Source organism: Lactuca saligna, chromosome 3 (assembly GCF_052625555.1).
Source record: "Lactuca saligna cultivar CGN05327 chromosome 3, ASM5262555v1, whole genome shotgun sequence".
Classification (NCBI taxonomy): Eukaryota; Viridiplantae; Streptophyta; class Magnoliopsida; order Asterales; family Asteraceae; genus Lactuca; species Lactuca saligna.
Genome location: NC_136419.1, coordinates 47,996,911 through 48,017,629, shown reverse-complemented (window position 1 = coordinate 48,017,629; position 20,719 = coordinate 47,996,911). Strand labels below are relative to the sequence as shown.

The 20,719-nt window shown below is 32.8% G+C and overlaps 1 protein-coding gene across 1 annotated transcript; it reads left to right on the top strand.

Annotated features, from left to right (window-relative positions):
- Positions 1 to 16,865: 16,865 nt before the first annotated feature.
- Positions 16,866 to 19,280, top strand: LOC145033635 (HVA22-like protein a). The gene is made up of 5 exons (XM_078982213.1): positions 16,866 to 16,995; positions 17,802 to 17,828; positions 18,220 to 18,342; positions 18,463 to 18,703; positions 19,055 to 19,280. The coding sequence occupies exons 1-5, from the start codon at positions 16,940 to 16,942 to the stop codon at positions 19,118 to 19,120; spliced, it is 513 nt and encodes a 170-aa protein (XP_078838339.1). The 5' UTR covers positions 16,866 to 16,939; the 3' UTR covers positions 19,121 to 19,280.
- The last annotated feature ends 1,439 nt before the right edge of the window (positions 19,281 to 20,719 follow it).

Here is a 20,719-nt window from a genome sequence, read left to right as displayed (position 1 = left end):
ATATAAAGAACGTCAAAAACGGAGGTCGTATGTGAAAGTTACGGATTTTAGAAGTCGGAAGTGTGCTGTGCGAAAATGGGTGATGTGGCACAATCTTGGCCATTGCTTTCTCCCCAAGGCTTGCCACCAGATGGTGACATGTGGCACCAAGTTCAGCCACATTTCACCCTATAAATACCACCTCTCCCACCCTCATTTTCTTCACACATTTCCCATTCTTTCTTCTCTTTACTCTCTCTCTCTCTCTCTAGAACCTCTCTCTAGCCCCGAAATCCCCCGAAAAGCCTAGGGAACCTCCCTAGCACGAGGCGGAAGCCCCGGAGTGCTCGAAGGCTCTGAGAAGAAGAGCTTTTCGGCTCGGGAACGCTGCTCCAAGCAAAGCCCGGTTTTCTATAAAACCCGCTGTAAGTGAGCTACGCCTACGCTATTTTTAATATAACTTTTATTTAATTATAGTAACGTTATTAGGAACTTATAATAAATACTTGGGCTGTTATTATGGGTTATATAAGTATTTTTTTGACGCTTATATAATAATAATAATAGCTAGACTATTAATTAGTCTCGACGAATAATAAACTAAACTCTAGTGGTAATAATACTAGGTTTCGTCGAAGAAAAATTCTTTTTAAGAAGCGAAGCGCTGTCTGAGTTCGGAATCACCACCTTTTCCGGTGAGTGCATAGTTACCTTCAACTTACACATAGATATGAAGTATTTTATATAAATTACGTGCTATGTGTGCATATTATCTGAATACTTGCTATCTATGCTAGATGAACGTTGTTATACATGTTTTCAATGATTTAAACTGTATATGTATTTTATATCTACGAAAATGTTGGGGTAAAACATGGGTAGATGTAATAGGTGATGTGTGATAAAATGATGAGAGGCCTCGATGTTGTTGTTGTTGATCCAGTCATCTAGCGGAGTATAGATGACGACCACGGACTCTTCTAGACAGTCCAGTGGAACACTAGCAGGTTCGCAACCTGTAGGTGTTGTGAACGATGTGTTCACCGGTGTACTCCATCCCCCACATGGTTGCCTATTAGGACATTTATTGCTGAGGAATCCCCTTAGCAGTAGTGTTCGTCCTGATGATGATCCTTAGGCTAGGTCCCTTATGATAGGTGTTTAGGGACGTAAAGTGAGGATAACGGGAACGGGTAATCGGGTTATTGTTGATTGATGAAATTAATAAACTTATTTATTGTGGGTTGAAAACCCTATGTGCTCACCAGGCTCCCAAGCCTGACCCACTCAGTTTTATGCATTACAGGTAGTGGCGCATGAGCATAGGTGTGATGTTTTGGACGAGGGATTACGGATATAGGCCTGTAGATATGAAATAATGTAGTAAGGCTTATATTGTACTGTTTATACTTTTGATCTGTACGAACATGACATCCCGAGTCTTTTAATGAAATACATTTCTATGGAAATGCTTTTGATAAATCTTTATCATATTATTGTTTTGGGACAAATTCCACAACCCTTTTATTAAAAGATAACTATGATTTTGAAATAAAGTATAAACAAAACCGGTCTTTTCTGGCCGTGATTTTGGGGATGTCACAAAAGTGAAACACAAGAATAATACTAATCCCATATGGCCTCAAACCTTTGAGTATAAACAAAACACGTTTTATTTATCACCATATCGATTACTCATTATTTGTCGTTTCGGGTAATCAACTTCTTACTTGAATTCCAACACTTGTCCCATGCTCCTAGCATGCACACAATGTTTACCTATGGTTCTTACTTTTGTGAAATAGACAAATTGAACACGTTTCCAATCCTTCTCATTTTACAACTCCAAATCCATTTTCTTAAGTGTAAGAATATCAAATTCTTGTTACTTATAGAATATACTAGATTCTAACACTTTATGCAACGATCCTTTTGTAATGTCACTGCACCAAAGTCTCAAAGACTATTGCCAATGATATTACAAAGTCCTCTATCGGAGATTGTTACAAGACAATTCCTTAGATTTGATGTCTCTCACTCAAAGTACATTCCTTTGAACATCCATTTGCATAAGGGTTTCTAATCTAGTCATAGATTTTCAATATTTACTTCCCAATATGGACATACTTCCATATTTTCCATATGACAACTAATTTCTTAATAGAATCTTATCTATTCGTAATGATGTCGATATTGTCCATCCAATATGGAAACATTTCCATAATTTCCAATACTATACTTCCAACTACTCACTAGTGACCAATCCTCATCGAACTTTGGATTGTCCTTTGATAGTTGTTTAATTATTTTAGTCAAAACCAATTCTAGTCCCTTTTCCCTCTAAATGCACTATACATTTGGAAAATTTTAGAATGGTCAAACATTAAAGCATTCGCAATCGATCCTATACCCGAAGTGTATGGGACACGACGCATAATGTTTTATTTGCTATGTTCTCAAAACTCAAATTGCGAAGAGGAATGCCGTAATCACAATCGAAATTTTAAGAACACACTATGTACCTTTGACTAAATTTATCAACATTTCGCAACCTAATCCTTTAGATTTGAAATGAAGCATAATATTCTCTCCCTTAATTATAGCAAAACAACCTTTCAACTCTTACAACTTTGCAAAGTATGACTCTTGTTTTCTATAATTAATATTGCCAACTATGCAATACGTGCCTTAATAATCATACAATCATAACATTTATGCTCCCACTATCATGATGATTATTATAAAACATAACACTTATGCTCCCACTAGCTTCGACATGTATTCATAAACATCTTAACTTTCAGAAAAACCATACTTATTGAATTTCTTAAGTTCATGTTTCTAATACTTAGTGCTTTGATAATCTTTTATCAAGGCTTCCTGAACTTATACACTTTTGTCTTAGATAGTTCATATGTGTGTCTTAACAATTAATACTAATTGCCAAACCTCACAATTCAAATTATGGAAAGGGATGTCGTAACCATGATCGAATTTGAGAATGCAATTTTACAGTCACTATCTTTTAAAATCTTTCTTAGTGAAAGCATTTTCTCACAATCATTTTCATGAAGGAGGAAATCTTATGACACTTAGATTTAAACGGTGTATGTGCTCCTATCCATGCGAATTTGTTAAAACCAAAGTTTACGACAAATTCAAACTCATATGGATCGAACTTTCTTAATCTTGATTTCTTGCCTTATGGTAGCACAGCTGCCCACCACGTCTTCTAAATAGTTAAGCATCTCACCCTTTCCTATCAATGTACTTTCCATTGATCAAGGTCCTTGCCTTTTATGCATTCAAATGAGAACTCATAGGACTCACATGCATAATTAACTCGATTGGATTGGCACAGAAACAAAATAATGTCTTCACGATAGGTTGTAAACCTCAACTCGTGTGCTAGTGATGATCAATAAGGTTTATTTGATTTGTTCTTGAAACCTTTCAAGACCATTAAGACTCCCACTGACTCCTTGACATATAAGATTCTCTTGTCAATAAACATTTGTTGACAACCAAATATTCAAGAGTTAGTGTAGCTTTTATTAAAACACTTCATAAATTGGTACTAGTTGGCCTTTGTCTTATTCAAGACATCACAACTTCCCACATTTGATGAATGTTGTAAACCTTTAATACTTTTCACTCATTGTCACAATCTTAACTTTAAGACTTGTTATGGAACGAAGTATGATAGACTTCTTGATTTAACCATTTCTTCAATCCTTGACTCCTCTTCTTAAACATACAATTGTACTAAGACTCACTTAGAGGATCATTTGAGATATGGTTCTTACTCATTAAGACCTATCATAAAGCATAAAAGCTACTCTCCCTTCTTCTTAGAATGGAGAAACTTTTATCTTTCTGCCTACATGATTCTTCTTATTCGTTCTACTATTGATCTAAACCCTTTAATCAATTTAGAATTACACTTAATCTAGTAAGTATAATCATATTTACTAAGCGTTTTAGTAAATCATGACGAATATCTTTGTTATTCTTATGGTGAACTTGATCAACACACAACTTTGTGTACTCGATCTCCTAGTCCTTCACTTGACACTTTGTCAATGAATTAGTCCAATTTCCAAATACGAAATTTCTCATTCATCGTGCATCCACGTTGCATGATTCCAAGTTTCTGTCCAATTGAAACTTGGGCGATGAGAAACTCTCCCTATTTGGTAAATTCTCGACATTTCCATAAATAACATAACTAAGAATCATATCCATTCGTTGTAGAAATATGCAAACATCAATTTTCACATAACGATTTCATTGCAAGGAAGTAAACAAATAAATAAATAAGTCAAACAAAATTTATTTTATTTATAAAAGCAGCGGAAAAGCATTTGTCCTTACAATGCAAAATCTATTGAAAACTATGTAAAAAAGAAAATTTCTAACAACTCTATCATAACTATCTAAGCTCAAAATCCAATCTTCAAGTCCATGAGATCGAGATCCATCTCTTGTGATTAGATTCATCTTGCTCTCTTATCAAGCTTCCTTTCTTTTCACCGATCCTACAAAACATTCAAATGTAATCTTATCACATCATGTATTAAGAATCAATGAATAGGAACTTAATGGAGTTAGATAGTGGATTCTTACCTAAAGCGTAGTCATACTTTTGACTCTCCCATCTCTTAGATCTCTTAGGTAAATAGGGCAACTTCGTCTCCAATGCCCCTTCTCTTGGCAATAAAAGCAAATTAACTCCTTTGGAACAACACATGGAACTACTTCAGACATCGCCTTTCTCTTATGATCAAACTTTTCGATCATTGCATGTCTTTCATTGCCATTGTCTATATCCATAGAGGTCTTGAAGGCAGATTCACCAATCAACTTTTCTTTTCTATTGCGCCAAACCATTGTTGATTCAGCAGCAATAAGCATGTAGGTGAGATCTATAAGTGTCACGTCGTGGTTCATCATATAGTACTCTCTTACGAACTCACTATACGAGTTAGGAAGTGAATGAAGAACCCAATCAACAGCCATCGCTTCACCGACAACGGATCCCATCATTCTTAATCTATCAATGTGTGACTTCATCCCTAAGACGTGTGCACACACCGACTTGCCCTCTTTATGTTCACTTGCCAAAAGGGCTTGAGTGATATTGAACCTTTCAATTTTACAATCTTGTGGGTTAGGGAGAATAATTGGAGGAGGAGGAGGAAGTGAAGCATGATTTCTTGTTCCTCGATCGAATCGTGGAATATCATCTTCATGTGGAATACTTGTTCCACGGGTTTTGAGAAGACCATAGTTGTCGAACTTTGACATCGGGAGAAAAACGAATTCAAGTTAGTTGATTGATTGAGTCCTTGGTAAATCACCCAAATGAAATTCCAAGGCTAGGACCCAACACAATATCCTACAACTCGGGAGAGGGATGCCGTAACCCAAATTGCAGAACATTTGAAGGTAAGTGAATGACGATTCACTAATTTCCACCATGAAAAACGAAAAAGAAATTTAAGTTTTAAACCTATGAAAACTCCTAGATCCTTTGAGATTCATTGAACATTTCAATGGCATGTTTAAATCTCGATATGCCCCTCTTGTTTGTGACTGGGATGCCGAGGATCACAAAGCGGGTGTGAATAACCATGCAAACTACATGGTGCCCTCACATGTTACAATCACCTATTCGATGTGCCGGTAAACCACACACGCTCCACCGAACTATGACAAACATTGAGTCACCCTTTGCTACCTTTGCTTAGAACCATTTAGTGTGCCGGTAAACCACACACGCTCCACTAACGTCTTCGCAAGGGCACAAAGTGTAATTTCATGGAATTGCATCAATTCACTTTTGCCTAAGTAACTAAGATTGGGAATTTGAAAAACATTTAGTTACTTTGTATTTCATTATACTTATAATGGAAGTTTTCGTCCTACCCTACCCGTTCGGCTAACGACCCTCCACTAGTCAAGAGTGCGGTGGGTAAGAGTGGATACCCATTCAATCGCCATTTTATAGGTAATTTCCTTAAACACCCCTTATAGACCAGCTTCGTGAATGAGGCCTACTAACGGTAAGAATGACTTTTACTCATACATATATATAATGTTAGACTTTTAATGTTATATATAGTATAGGGTGTATTTTATACTTTTAAAATACTATATGGTTAACTTTAACAATTACACTTTTAATTCAATTAAAAGGTTAACCTAAACTTTTATGGATTTATTAAATCTCTTTTAATTATACACCTTAATTAATTAATAAAACCATAAGGGTGTGATTTGAACTTTTTCAAAACGATACAAGAGTTTTAGAATTTAACATTTCTAATTAACCTTTTAATCAACCTTTAAATTCCAAAACTCGAGGGCAAGTTTTGAAACATTTCAAACCATAAGGGTTTAGAATTTAAATATGCATCAAAATTAAACTATTCAATCAAAATTTAAATTCCAAAACTTGAGGGCAAGTTTTGAAACCTTTTTCAAAACATTAGGGTTTTAACTATTTAAATTTCAAAACAACAAAACTTTTGGGGTTCAAATTTAAACTATAAAACCTAAAAGGATAAATTGAAACTATTTCACAAGATAATTCAAATCTAAATTACAAATAATCAAACTTTATCTAATAAAACAAGTGATTATCTAAATTTTGACAATTATCTTCTATTTAGGTAAGGATAATCACATAATAATGAAAAAATTCGGATTTTATGACAAAAACGAGTTTATGGTAATTATCCAAAACCAAACCAGGAAGAAAATCGCGAAAACGAGCTGTCAGACACTTTGACTCGTCGAGTCGGGCTTGGACTCGTCGAGATCAGCTGACTCGGCGAGTCAAACCTTCAAAACTCAAAAAAATCGATTTTCAGTGCTTATTACGATCAAATATGCATCAATACAATAGAAACCAATCAAGGCTCTGATACCACTGATGGGTTTTGGTCATAAGACATCCTATGTGCTCATACAAACCCTAATGCTTGGATCTAGGTTTCTCTATTGTACATGCTTTGAATCCAAGACTATAAACCCTAATTCTAGCATGCAAGTAATCATATTAACATGTAATTAGGTTTAAGAACATACCTTGATTGTTATGTAGCAATAACAATCCCAATTCCTCCTTGTATTGACTTTGGAATGCATAAAGTCACAAGTGTCACTCCTCTAATGGCTTACAAACACCATAAGCAAATGGAGAAGGTATAAAGAGAGAAGTGAGAGGTTAGAATTCGTATCTAGGACCTCTTGGGAAGGGATTCACGAATTCATGGCCCTAGGGGTGTTTATATAGGTGTAGAGATAGGGTTTCAGTCATTATCCTTATCTAGTTGATTATCCATTAAGCAACCAATAAGATAATCCTTGAATCCTTATCATACTCTAATTCTAAGGGATTTACACCTCAAATTCGTTCACCATATATATAAGATAACTCTTACCTTATTTTGTAACTATCACATAATTACAAATCAGCCCCTCTAGTTTAATTAATTACATTTGATCACAAAACTAATTCTTAATTAATTATTGACCAATATTAATTAAACAAATATGATTTCTCCTTTAATATATTATTCTTATAACATATTAATAAATCATATTATCCTCTCTCTCTTTATTCATTTCTCCAATCAAGTTGCTTTGGTGAAGGCAACCCAAAAGGACCATGCACCATCGGGTCAAGTACATACCAAAATAGTTATGGACTTAGACACTAATCCAACATGATTATGGGTTAAAAACCTGATTATAATTAGGATTGTCTTTAGGTTATGTTTAGATGTGAGTCTTCTTACCACACTAGTGGGTAGAAGGCACCAAGTTCGGCCCATTGATTTATATGTGTAGGATGTATGCCATTATGTGACTATTACTTATGTGATTGGATGATATATACATGGAGCCAAATTGGGGTCGGGGTCATTATGGAATCAGGGTTGATACGGACCTGGGAGTTGATTCTAATCCAACACAGCTAATTGCTATTGCATAGGGTTGACATGGACCCTAGGGTTGTTACGGACCCGATACATCCTGTAATACCCCGTTCGGGATCATTCTGTGATTCAGGGTCGAGGGCTGGAAGTCAATTATGTAAAGGCTTTGTGCCTTAAGGAGGCGATGTTCATACCTTTTGGAAGGAGGCAATGATATTTATGAGATCTAAACTTTGATTTATGGAAGTGTCGTAGGAATGTAGAGCATATGTAACATTCATTAAGTAGGTAGGCGGTTGTGACAGTGATGAAAGTCTATGATTTGGCACGCGACATTCTCTAGGATGATTTAGATCATCACATGTTTGGGTGAAGGGTTGTGAGTGGGCCTCAACATCTGTAATGCTTGGGTAAATCGTAGGTTGGGTTGGGGCTGAATGTGATGTGAGAACTTGGTTCGGTTTGTAACCATCACTAGGGTACCGCGGACTTCATGATCATCGTGTATTGGTTGGTTGAGTTATCCTTGATCAGAAGTGGATGATTGATGGAGTCGTGTTGGTGGATAGAACATGATCGTCCGTACCTATTTAATTTTTTAGTATGGAGCTAATATTGTTTTCAATCAAGATTTTTTGGTACCGGGAGGTGGTCCGGGTGTATATGCTTTCGGGTATCTATAAATTTGTTTAGGACAAATAGGTTTGTTCGGTTCATATTTCGAAGTTGAGTCTTTGTGGGAATAGTTTTGACTGGTTCTATTTTTCTAGGAGTCAGACATTGTTCATAGTTTTCAATTTCAGGTATAGTGGTTGGATACTCTTTGGCTAAAGGAAAATTTTAAGGTTCATTTTTCGTTAGGGCTTGTGATATCTGCTAATTTGGGTACGAAAACAGTATGAGAAGTGATTTAACAAATTTTACACATTATCACAACCAAAAACTAAAGAAATTACATATAGCATGCAAACACACATAGGTAATCACATAATACTTGTATTCTCCCCCCCCCCCCCAAAAAAAAAAAAAAAAAACAAGTACAAATCGAAAATAAAGGGGTATGAACTCACCTTTGCTTTGATGTTTTGGTTTTGAAGAAGAAATATGAGAAGATGATGTTGTTTTCAGCCTAGCTTGTTTCTTTGATAGGATCTTCGAATTCTAGGAAGTTTTAGATTATGATTCATGAAAACAAGGTGATAAGAGAAGTGATCTGAGTTTAGAAATGAAATAAATCAACTTAGGTTTGTAATATCTTACCAATGATAATGATCTTGGTGAATAATCCTCTTGAAAGCACTCTAGATCTTCGAAATTTTTGGAGGAGGAAGGAGGTGTTCTGGAGAGAGTTTCGTAAGAGATTTTGAAGGAAATGAGGTAGCGAGATGGTGTGTTGGCCAAAAATAAGAAGATAAGGGGAGGAATGGAATTTTTGCATGTTGGATAATGAGTTTCTTGATACATGTGATTTATCTAGTTATTTGCTAGATAATAATGTGTTGTCATCATCTTATTTCATCATCCATTCATTGTTTTTATTATTATTATCATATATATATATATATATATATATATATATGTGTGTGTGTGTGTGTGTGTGTGTTTGGCCGAAAGGGAGAAGGAAAAGAAGTGAATTGGGCCTTAAATGTTCGATTATTCCGATTATATGAGGCCCAAATTTAATGGTTTTCAGTCCATTGGGCCTTTAGGGTAGTTTACGACCCAAATGTTATAAAAGAATGGGTTTTATGGTCCATTAGGGTTAATTGGATCAATTATGGCCCAATAAAGCCCATTAGGGTAAAACAATTTACTTTAGACCCATTATGGCCCAAAAATATTAAGTTTCATGAAAGTGGGTCGAATTAGAGCCCATTTAAGGGTTCCAAGCCCAAAATAGTTAAATTTGAAACTTATTGGTCCATTAGGCCGAATAAGGAAATCTTAGTCCATAACGGACTTAAACCAGGATTTGTTGGGTTTCCAAATCTGTATTTGACTATTTATAATGTTGTGCATGAAGTTTTAGGCGTCACAATTGGATTTTGATGGAAGTTTGTTGTTATTTAAATAACATCATATGCATCATCAAGTTGGGGTTACCATTGTTGTCATTGTTAATGTTTACAACGCATAGAATTTCCTAGTTGAATTGCCAGTTGTGACATCATTCCCCTGTTAGAGGGAATTTCGTCCCGAAATTCCCTCGAAAGGTAGGTTCATGAATGAGGAAATAAGTGAGGGTATTTTTGCTCGATATGGTCTTTGTGTTCCCATGTGAATTCCATCCACGCTTGGCGTTCCATCGAACCATCACGATTGGAATGCGACTTTGTTTAGTACGCTTCACTTCCCTGTCCATAACTTTGACCGGTTGTTTGACGAACAAGAGATTCTCATTGATCTCGGTCTCTTCTATAGGGATGACTAGAGTTTCATCTGATAGGCACTTTTTCAGAGTTGAGATATGGAACACAGGGTGTACGTTGCTGAGCTCAATAGGTAGCTGCAGCTTGTAAGCCACTGGACCAATCCGGGAAAGAAGTTCGAATGGTCTAATGTATCTATGACATCCCCAATTTCACGACCAGAAAAGACCGATTTGTTTATGCTTTGTTTTATAAATCAGAGTATTCGTTTAAAGAAAACGGTTGCGGAATTTGTTCCCAAAACAAGATATGATACAAACTTATCAAAACATTTCTCAAAAAGGATGTATTTTCATTAAATAATAAAACCTCGGGATGTCATGTTCCGATACAGACACATAAGCATAAACAGAACATACACTCATTTACTCTATACATCTCCTTTAATCTCTCAGTGCAAAGCAGCTTCGTATCGATACCTGTGATACAATTAAACTGAGTGGGTCAGGCTTGGGAGCCTAGTGAGCATATAGGGTTTTCAACCCACAATAATACATTTATTATATTCAATTATCAAACAATCAAACCAAATACTCATTCCCATTCTCTCCTTTATTTCTTAAGGATTTACCCTAAGAATCAACTATCCTTTATCCATTTATTCCTAAGAATTGACCTAAGGAATTAACACAAAGTCCACCACTGCCAAGGTCCACAAATTACGACTGGTAAACACTTAGTTCAACATACTTAACAAACACCTAGTTCTAATACTCATAGTGAACAATTAATTCAAAACATTGGGTGAATACTTAGTTCTAAAACACTTAGTGAGCACACTCAGTTCAACAACACCAAGTGAACACATCTAGTTCAAAAATACTTAATGAACACATTGAGTTCAAACACTAAGTGAACACATAGAGTTCTAAAATACCTAATGAACACATTGAGTCCAAAAATACCAAGTGAACACATAGAGTTTTAAAATACCTAATGAACACATAGAGCCCCACTAATCATGTATGTTAAACCATTTTTCTTGAGCTTTTATACCCAAACTTTGTTTAAATGGTAATTTCAACCTTAAACTATTGTATTTGTCATTTCCAACCTTTATTTGTAAAAAGTTTACATTTTTAGCCCAATTTCCGTGAGTTTTGCAATTTTGATCCCAAAATCAAAAACTTTGCATTTTTAGTCCAAACTTGGTAATTAACTCATTTTTAACCACTGAAATTTTTTATTTACATTTAGACCCATAGTTTGTTGAGTTTTTCCAATTCAGCCCCTCAAAACCTCATTTTTTTCGCAACCTTGGGCCCAAAACCCATTAGGCCCACTTTTAAGCCCATTAAACTAAAATTTATGTTTTTGACCCTTTGGAATGTGTTATTTTCATAAAAATCAGCTTTTATATAAATAAACAACTTATAACCCTCATAAAACCGACAATTTAAAATTTATACCCAACCTTTGTTATTTTTGCAAATATGATACTTGTAAGGTTCTTTTGGTTTTGTTTTTCACTTTTTAAACTTAAGGACTCTTAGGTCTATGATGTATGTTGTTTATTATGCTTTTGTTTATGATTCTTTCACCCTTTTTGCTATAGATATCAAAATTTAACAAAATTTACACATTATTACAACCAAAAACTAAAGAAATCACATATAGCATGCAAACACACATAAATCATCACATAATACTTGTATTCTCCCCCCAAAAACAAGTAAAAACCGAAAACAAGGGGGTATGAACTCACCTTTGCTTTGATGCTTCGGTTTTGAAGAAGAAATATGAGAAGATGATGTTGTTTTCGGCCTAGCTTGTTTCTTTGATAGGATCTTCGAATTCTAGGAAGTTTTAGAGTCTGATTCATGAAAACAAGGTGGTAAGAGAAGTAATTTGAGTTTAAAAATAAAATAAATCAACTTAGGTTTGTAATATCTTACCAAGGATAATTATCTTGATGAATAATCCTCTTGAAAGCACTCTAGATCTTCGAAATTTTTGGAGGAGGAAGGAGGTGTTCTAGAGAGAGTTTCTTAAGAGATTTTGAAGGAAATGAGGCGGTGAGTGTGTTGGCTGAAAATAAGAAGAGAGGGGGAGGAATGGAATTTTTGCATGTTGGATAATGAGTTTCTTGATACATGTGATTTATCTAGTTATTTGCTAGATAATAATGTGTTGTCATCATCTTATTTCATCATCCATTCATTGTTTTTATTATTATTATCATTATACACACACACACACATACACACACACACACACACACACACATATATATATATATATATATATATATATATATATATATATATGTTGGGCCGAAAGCGAGAAGGAAAAGAAGTGAATTGGGCCTTAAATGTTCGATTCCGATTATATGAGGCCCAATTTAATGGTTTTCAGCCCATTGGGCCTTTAGGGTAGTTTACGGCCCAAATATTATAAAAGAATGGGTTTTATGGTCCATTAGGGTTAATTGGATCAATTATGGCCCAATAAAGCCCATTAGGGTAAACCAATTTACTTTAGGCCTATTATGGCCCAAAAATGTTAAGTTTAATAAAAGTGGGTTCAATTAGATCCCATTTAAGGGTTCCAAGCCCAAAATAGTTAAATTGGAAACTTATTGGTCCATTAGGCCCAATAAGGAAATCCTAGTCCATAATGGACTTAAACCGGGATTTGTAGGGTTTCCCAATAAGGAAATCCTAGTCCATCAACGGAAAATGATCAACAAAAGTCAACAGCCAAATCACCCCTCACGACGTACCAACTATGGCTCTTATCGTGAGCCATTAATGGAAAAAATAGACGAGGCTCATGATCCTCATGACATATGCCTAGAATGGGTTAAAGATGTAAATTACCTAAATTAAGATGATATAGAGATGTTTGTAGAATCTACATGTAAGATGGAAAGTTTAATGCAAGAGAAGTGTTCAAGGAGTATACCTTGAATTTGAGACTTCATAACCATGGAATTGTTTCAAGTAACAAGTTGTAGTGGAACATTTTGTGATATCAAAGGCTCAGTCTCTATGACTATAAAACCTCGACATCACAAAAGGTGAATGCATGTAAATATGAAATTCAACTACATCTTAGATAATGATAAGAATTTGGAATTGTGAAATGAGCATCATTGTAGTAATGTCCGGTCGATATCTTAACAAATGAATGATCCTTGAGAGGCATAGTATGGATGTTTATAATATGGCATAACTGATGTTATTTAATTCAAGCGGTTAATTGATTACTCGAAATAATATACAATGGATAAATTCTTAATTGTTCTAGTGATTAGATAATAGGGATTTATTTATATTCAAGGGGTATGATACCATAGTTAATTAGTTTATTATTGTGTTTCACTTTGCATGTTTACTTCCCTGAGTAATTTAAATATTATTCAAAATTCCATATCCATTCATACTTTTGGAAGTAATTTGTGAATTAAGACCACCGTGAATTGTTTGTAGATTGTCCATAGGGATTAGACATTGCATACGGATTTTTGCAATATTCATGAGTACTTAGAAAATGGAGATTTTAAGTATTGGATAAACCCAGGCTTCGAGATTACTTCATGGATTCAATCGTAAGTAATTCTAAGAAGATAACATCTAGTATTCTTTTAACGAAGCTACATAAGTTATAATTTGCAAGTCGGTTATACATTGGTAGTGCATAAACACATCAGTAACTTGATGTTATAAAACTTAGCGCCATGTGCGATTTGATGAGTAATGGTTATAATTATGTAGTCAATGTTTATTTGTTCCTTTTTCCTTAACAGGAAAAGCGATATATTTGGGCCCCTCGGTTATTTGAGTTGATCTATGAAAACCAGGCGATTGGTCCAGACTAAATTGATGTGTTCAATTTTGTATTTTGAATTTGATCATAAAATTGGTGACCGAGAAATAAACAAATGAACATGAGGTTGATCATTTAATCCATGACTCTGTTCATACAATATCTTGTAGAACGAAGGAATAGTTGTCCATTTATCTTAGGGCCAACGTTTGATTTGAATCAAAGTTGGAAGTGGCTTTGGAAATCACACTTTGATGTGTAGTTCAAGGTTATACGTGCAATTGTAGTTATAGAAACACCACCCTATGGAGCCCATAAAGAGACCACCCTATAGCAATGTCTCATGGACTACTCGACGCATGTCATCGCCGGTAGAAAAGAGAGAAGGATTAAAAAAAACATAATGTAGTATTAGGGGGTAGCTATATAGGTCCAAGAGCGAGTCTTGGCCTACTTACATGAATTTGAGATTACATATATATGCTATGTCCAATATGTATTTATGTTAAATAAAAAATTTATAAAAGGAATTAAAGTTGTGATATAACATATCTCATTTAAAATTTGAAATTTAGTAGAAGAGAATGCATTGTTATATATGTTGATTAAACTAGATTATTTTAATGATATAAAATAAAATCATGTGTAACTTAGATAAACAATTTAGTTTAGAATAGATATATAATTACATTTTGTTATTATTTGAACAATTTTGACACTTATTTATATTTTGTAAAGTATTTGGTCTCTATCCTAAAACAAAATCTTCACTATATTACTTTGTGGTATATAATGATCATTTCCTAATAAAAATGGTATTAAAAATAAAATGAAAATCATATGGAGAGTACGAGACATATAATTATATATGATTTTTTTCTATGGGAAGTAGATGGAAGTTAACCGGTTAAGATCGGATATAGAATTATACCCCATCTTAATCAGTTCACCCTATCCATTTGTCGTAGAAAAAAATAATTATATAAAGGGTATGATATATAGTTATATTTCTCATACTTTCCATATGATTATGTGATCTTAGTTCACCCATGTTGTGGTGTGGTGTTTGTTCCCATTATTTTTACAAAAATTTGTATATCATAATTCTTTTTGAGATGTTTTACAAAAGAAAACTAAAAATAAAAAATTGAAGTTATAAAACAAATCTTAAAAACAAACATAGTGACAAATGTGTATAAAAGATATGTAAAAATGAGTGGTAAACGGAATCTGGTCTATTTATAAAAGAAATAAAATTAATAACAATTTCATGAAAAATTAAAAAAAAATTTGATAAAAAATCGTAGAAAAAAAAAACGAAAAAAAAAAATCTATACAACTTGTTATAACAAGTTAGCGTAGCCGATGAAATAACTTTCTTAATCGGTTAATGTTGAAATATATAAAATAATATTATAGATATATTGAAAATAATTGATCTATTATAAATATATTACATCTTGTGTACGTCAATTTTTCTTAAATTCTTTCGGTGCCTCTTTTTTAGCGACTCATAGGATTCTTTTATATCAAATTTGCTTCCATATTTCCAACTAAAATGCACTTTTACTTGCAAAGTTTCGGCTTTTTCAGTTACCTTTTGACATTTCCTCTCAGCACTCTTTAACATTTGATTTTGAAGGGTAAATCACAAAATAATAATAATAATAATAATAATAATAATAATAATAATAATAATAATAATATAACAAGGCTATATTCATTTTAAAGATCGAAATGTCTAATTGTATGTGAAGACCTATTTTTTATGTGAAGACTTGGTTACCTAATAGTAAGGGTGAGCTCACATAGGCGTCCGGCCAAATTGTATGAAACTGAAATCGAAATCAGAACCAGCGGTTTTGGAATGTTGGAATCAGGACCGGAACCGATTGCATCAGTCTTAAGATCTTGAAACTGGTTCCGGTCCAAGTATCCGGATTCTAAGGGTTTTTTTTTTTTTTTTTTTTTTTTTTTTATTATTATTTTTTTTAGTGATATTGTCATTAAGATGTAGGAACCTTAAATGATTGTATATATTTTGTAAAAGACAAATGAACTGAAAAATGAAAATTTGAATCTCTGAGTACCTCTATTTATAATAGAGATGGCATGATCTAAATGTAATTAATTTTAAAAATAGAAGTTCTTTTCCTTTTAAACTGTGGCCATCGAAGTAAGTCACTAGCTCAAAACAAATGCTTTTAGGTTTTATATTGCAACAAATGTTTTTAAGTTTCATATTGTATAGACATATAAAATGTATGTGAAACATAATGTATGGTTGTATACTCTGTTTAAAAATTAGAAATATACTTATAGTTAACATTTTAATATTTAAAATTTAATTTTATAAATATTTTAAAGATAGATTATGGAGTTGATATATATAAGACGGGTACCTAGTACATAGCAGTTCCAAAATGTCAAGAATCAGAACCAATCTTTTTCGGTTTCAAGTTTAGGAACCAAAATATTAACGGGTTATATTGGTTCCGGTTCTGAAGTTGTCAATTCCAGTTTCAAAAACGGATAACCGATGCTCGATCACCTTACCGAATAGTCTTTTAACTTATGCCCGAGTGACAAGGACAATATTAATATTTTTTATTTATTTTAAATGCTAATATGAAAAGTACTAGAAATTTTAAAAATTCCAATTTTGTAATAATGATGTTTTGTTTACAATCATGTTTTAAAAAGTATTATATATATAGAGTTGTCACTTTTGAATAACATGGAAGCCATTTACCCTCACGGTCCTTTGTTTCACAATATATAAACCACATGTTAGTGATTTATTGAAACAAATTGCATATGGGTTCTCAAAATTTTCTCTCTGTGGTGGCCAAGAATATTGATGTCCTTATTGGGTAATTTTTTTTGTGTTTTTATATTTATTTTTTACGTTTATATTACGTATGAAAGTAATGAAAAATTTTGTTATATTCATCTTCAAAAAAATATAATAATTGAAAATCCAAACAACTTCATTTAAGTAATTTACAACGGTTCTTGAAAGTTTTATATCAAATCTCAAAGATATCATATCATGTTGAAACTAAAGATTTAATATTTTTAATAGGGGTATGTGATAGGTCAAATATTGAGAATCAACTACAATGTTTTTTATAATTAGAGTAAGTTGTTTTTTAATCAATACTAAAAGCCATTTTAATCTGTTTTTATTGAGTTTTATGTTTGTATAAGTAAATCTTTTATTTTTTATTTTTTACTCATTTATTATATTTAACTTTTAACTTTTATTATTTTTTGCTTAATTATATATTTGTTTTAATCTCCAATATTAAATATTAAACTTTAAACATGTAATAGCCATATAAAAAAAATTCCTAGGTATGTTGTGCAACGATATGAAAGCACAAAATACAAACTCTAGATTTAGTTGTATTTATTTTAATTTCATGCACTGTAATATACTGATTTTTTTAATGTTATTATTAACTCTCTTTAATTTTATAACATATGCTTTAAAAACAACAAATCAAATGAATGAGTTCTTTAAGTTGTTTCACGAATATAAGGCAACTTAATTAATATCCTAGGATTCTAGAAACCTTGATCATGACTTGTTTATACACTCAAATATTAGCTCCTTTACATTTTACATTTTATTTTTTTACTGATCTTTTTACTTCGTTTATTGTTTGTGTTGCAGGCCTGTGATTGCTCTTGTCTACCCTTTGTAAGCGGATCCTTTTGCTTTAAAATCCATTTGCATGATTTGTAGTTGATTCAATAATTATATAGTTTATGTGCATTTTTTTCTATATTGATCAAGTAAAACGTTGTTTTAACAACATTTTTCTTGACATAGTTGAATCATTCACTAAACGATTATTGCAAAAATACCAAAACTTCTAGATTTTAAGTATAAACGGTTTTAACATATTTTGTATCAATAAATGTAAAGGTCATCCATTCTATAATCATTAAATTGTAGTATTTTTATTTTTATTTTAAGAACGCATTTTTTTGGATGTGTGAAACTTGATCGGTATATTGGAGTGCATGAAATTAACTCTTTTTTTTGCTTGTATTTAGATTTTAAAGGGTTGTGTTTTATTCTTTACCAGATATGCTTCAATCAAAGCTATAGAGACAAGGTCTCAATCAGATGACCAACAATGGCTAACTTATTGGGTTCTTTACTCATTAATCACACTCTTTGAACTTACATTTTCAAAGCCTCTTGAATGGTAATTATAATTAAACTTTATTTTTCACTAAAATGTTTCCCATAATTGAATCTTACACTTGGTATTGTCCAATAAATGGTAAAAATTTAGAGTAAATTAACAAGATTGTTCATGATTCAGGTTCCCAATATATCCATATGCGAGGCTATTTGCCACATGTTGGTTAGTATTGCCTTATTTTAATGGAGCTGCTTATGTCTATAAGCATTTCATCAGACCATTTTACAGAAATCCACAAGTTAAAATATGGTATTTACCACGAAAGAAAGGCATTTTCAGTAAACCGGATGATATTTTAACTGCTGCAGAGAAATATATAGCAGAAAATGGACCTGAAGAGTTCGAAAGGATTATAAGTAGGGTGAGTTTAAATATATATTATTCACTTGTCTTGCCTTAACATACATGATACATTTTATAAGGCCAATTATTTCTTCTCACGACTTTGAAACGGAGTAAAAAGAGAACGGGAGAAATGATTGGGGCAAATTTACTAATCAATTGTTCTTCAAATGGAAAGGACGTATTTAAAGCAACTAACCACTAATCTCATCTAAATTACATGAAAATCATGACCCCACGTGGCATTTAGTTGGTCATGCCCAAAATAGAAGAAAAAAATAAATAAATTTCGTTCTAAAATGTCTTAGATTATTCCAACATGCATGTCCTTATGCATGAAGTATAACAACTTTTTGGTTTTAATTTGTAGGCTGATAGGGAAGCAAGATCACGGAGGGGAGGTTATACTATTGTTGATGATAATTATGGGTATTGAGCTTTATCTTGTGTTTTCGATCTAGTAAAAAAACTCAATTGCGAAATATATGTCGCAAAAGCTTAGATGTCTTCTTAAATTGAGCTTTCTTGTTGAGTTGAATGTTATGAAGTTATTATAAATGTTTTTAACTTCCTATGAAATTTTTTTTGTTATCGTTTGTTGATATTCAAACTCACATCATGATGGTTGAATGATATGCAATTTGCTGTCCGTTTGTCTTCTCATTAGTTGTATGATGATAACTAAAAATAACAGTTCAATGAGTAATTAACTGGAATATATTCATCTTGACATTAAAAACACTTATACAAATCTCTCGTTGAGTCACTTTTTTATGGACACGACGTTCTTATCTCTTTCAAACCTCCTAATATAATTCTCATCTTCCATTTAAAATTGATGATATTTATTGTACCACTGGACTCCTATCATCCCGAGCACCACACTTTTGAGTCTACATTTTCAAATTTGTCTTCCTCAACTCTTTGGATCATGTTCAACTGTCTACCATAACCTCACTACCTACATGTAATACATTATCTTAATCTACATATCATTGTTGTACTCCACAATCAAATCTAAAATACTTAGACTGAGCAAGACACGTTCCCTCTTATCTTCATGATTTTCATTATTACACTGCTTCTAACCATATGTATATAATGATATTAATTAAAAACAACAAACATTAGTAATGAAAGCTTAGACTTGGTAAATTGTCCCTTTTGTATATAGGAAAGTCCCTTCCTTGTTTCTAAATGTCTATATATAGTGAAGCCCATGTTTGTTGGTATCATTGTAATATATAAAAAAGGTATTGTTAAAAATGATTTCAATCAAGAATATGATATTCATCAACAGGAAACCTTTTTTTATGTTCCTTATCGATTTTGTTTACATCTTGCTTGTAATACCCATGTTTTGTAGACATGGGGTTTGGATGATATCAAGAAGTATTAGACAGATATTTTGTTGCAAGTATAGGCATGTTGAGACATAAAGTATGTTGCCTTGCTGGAAATACATTTCTTCAATGAGATATCTGAGAAATTGTAACACTCCTTGTATGATCTAAAATAAAAGAGATGTTAATTTTAAGAAAACATTAATTATTTCAATACAATAAGTTTTTAAACTTTTTTCTCAAAACATGTTTCATTCCAATACTTATCGAATCATTTAATAGTACGGAGGATATAACAAGGTTCAAATGCTAGTTTCAAAATTAACTCCCAGTAAACCTCTTGGTTCTTCTCTCATGCTCTTCTTCTATCATCACTACTGTACACCTAACACATCAAAAGTAAACCTCTTGGTTCTTCTCTCATGCTCTTCTTCTATCATCACTACTCTACACCTAACACATCAAAAGCGTAATTCATTACACAACCAAAAGCCTAGTGAGTAATTTATATTAAAACGATAAACAATAACCTCCTCCTCCCCCCCCCCCCCCCCTAAGTTCCCTTTTGAATTGCATTTTACAAACTCTCTTTGCTTTAAATTCTCTAAACAATACAACCTACGCATTTATTAGTATTTAATAAAGACCTCCCATCAAAATGGGTATGTTGACACAAAAGGTTTAACTTGAAC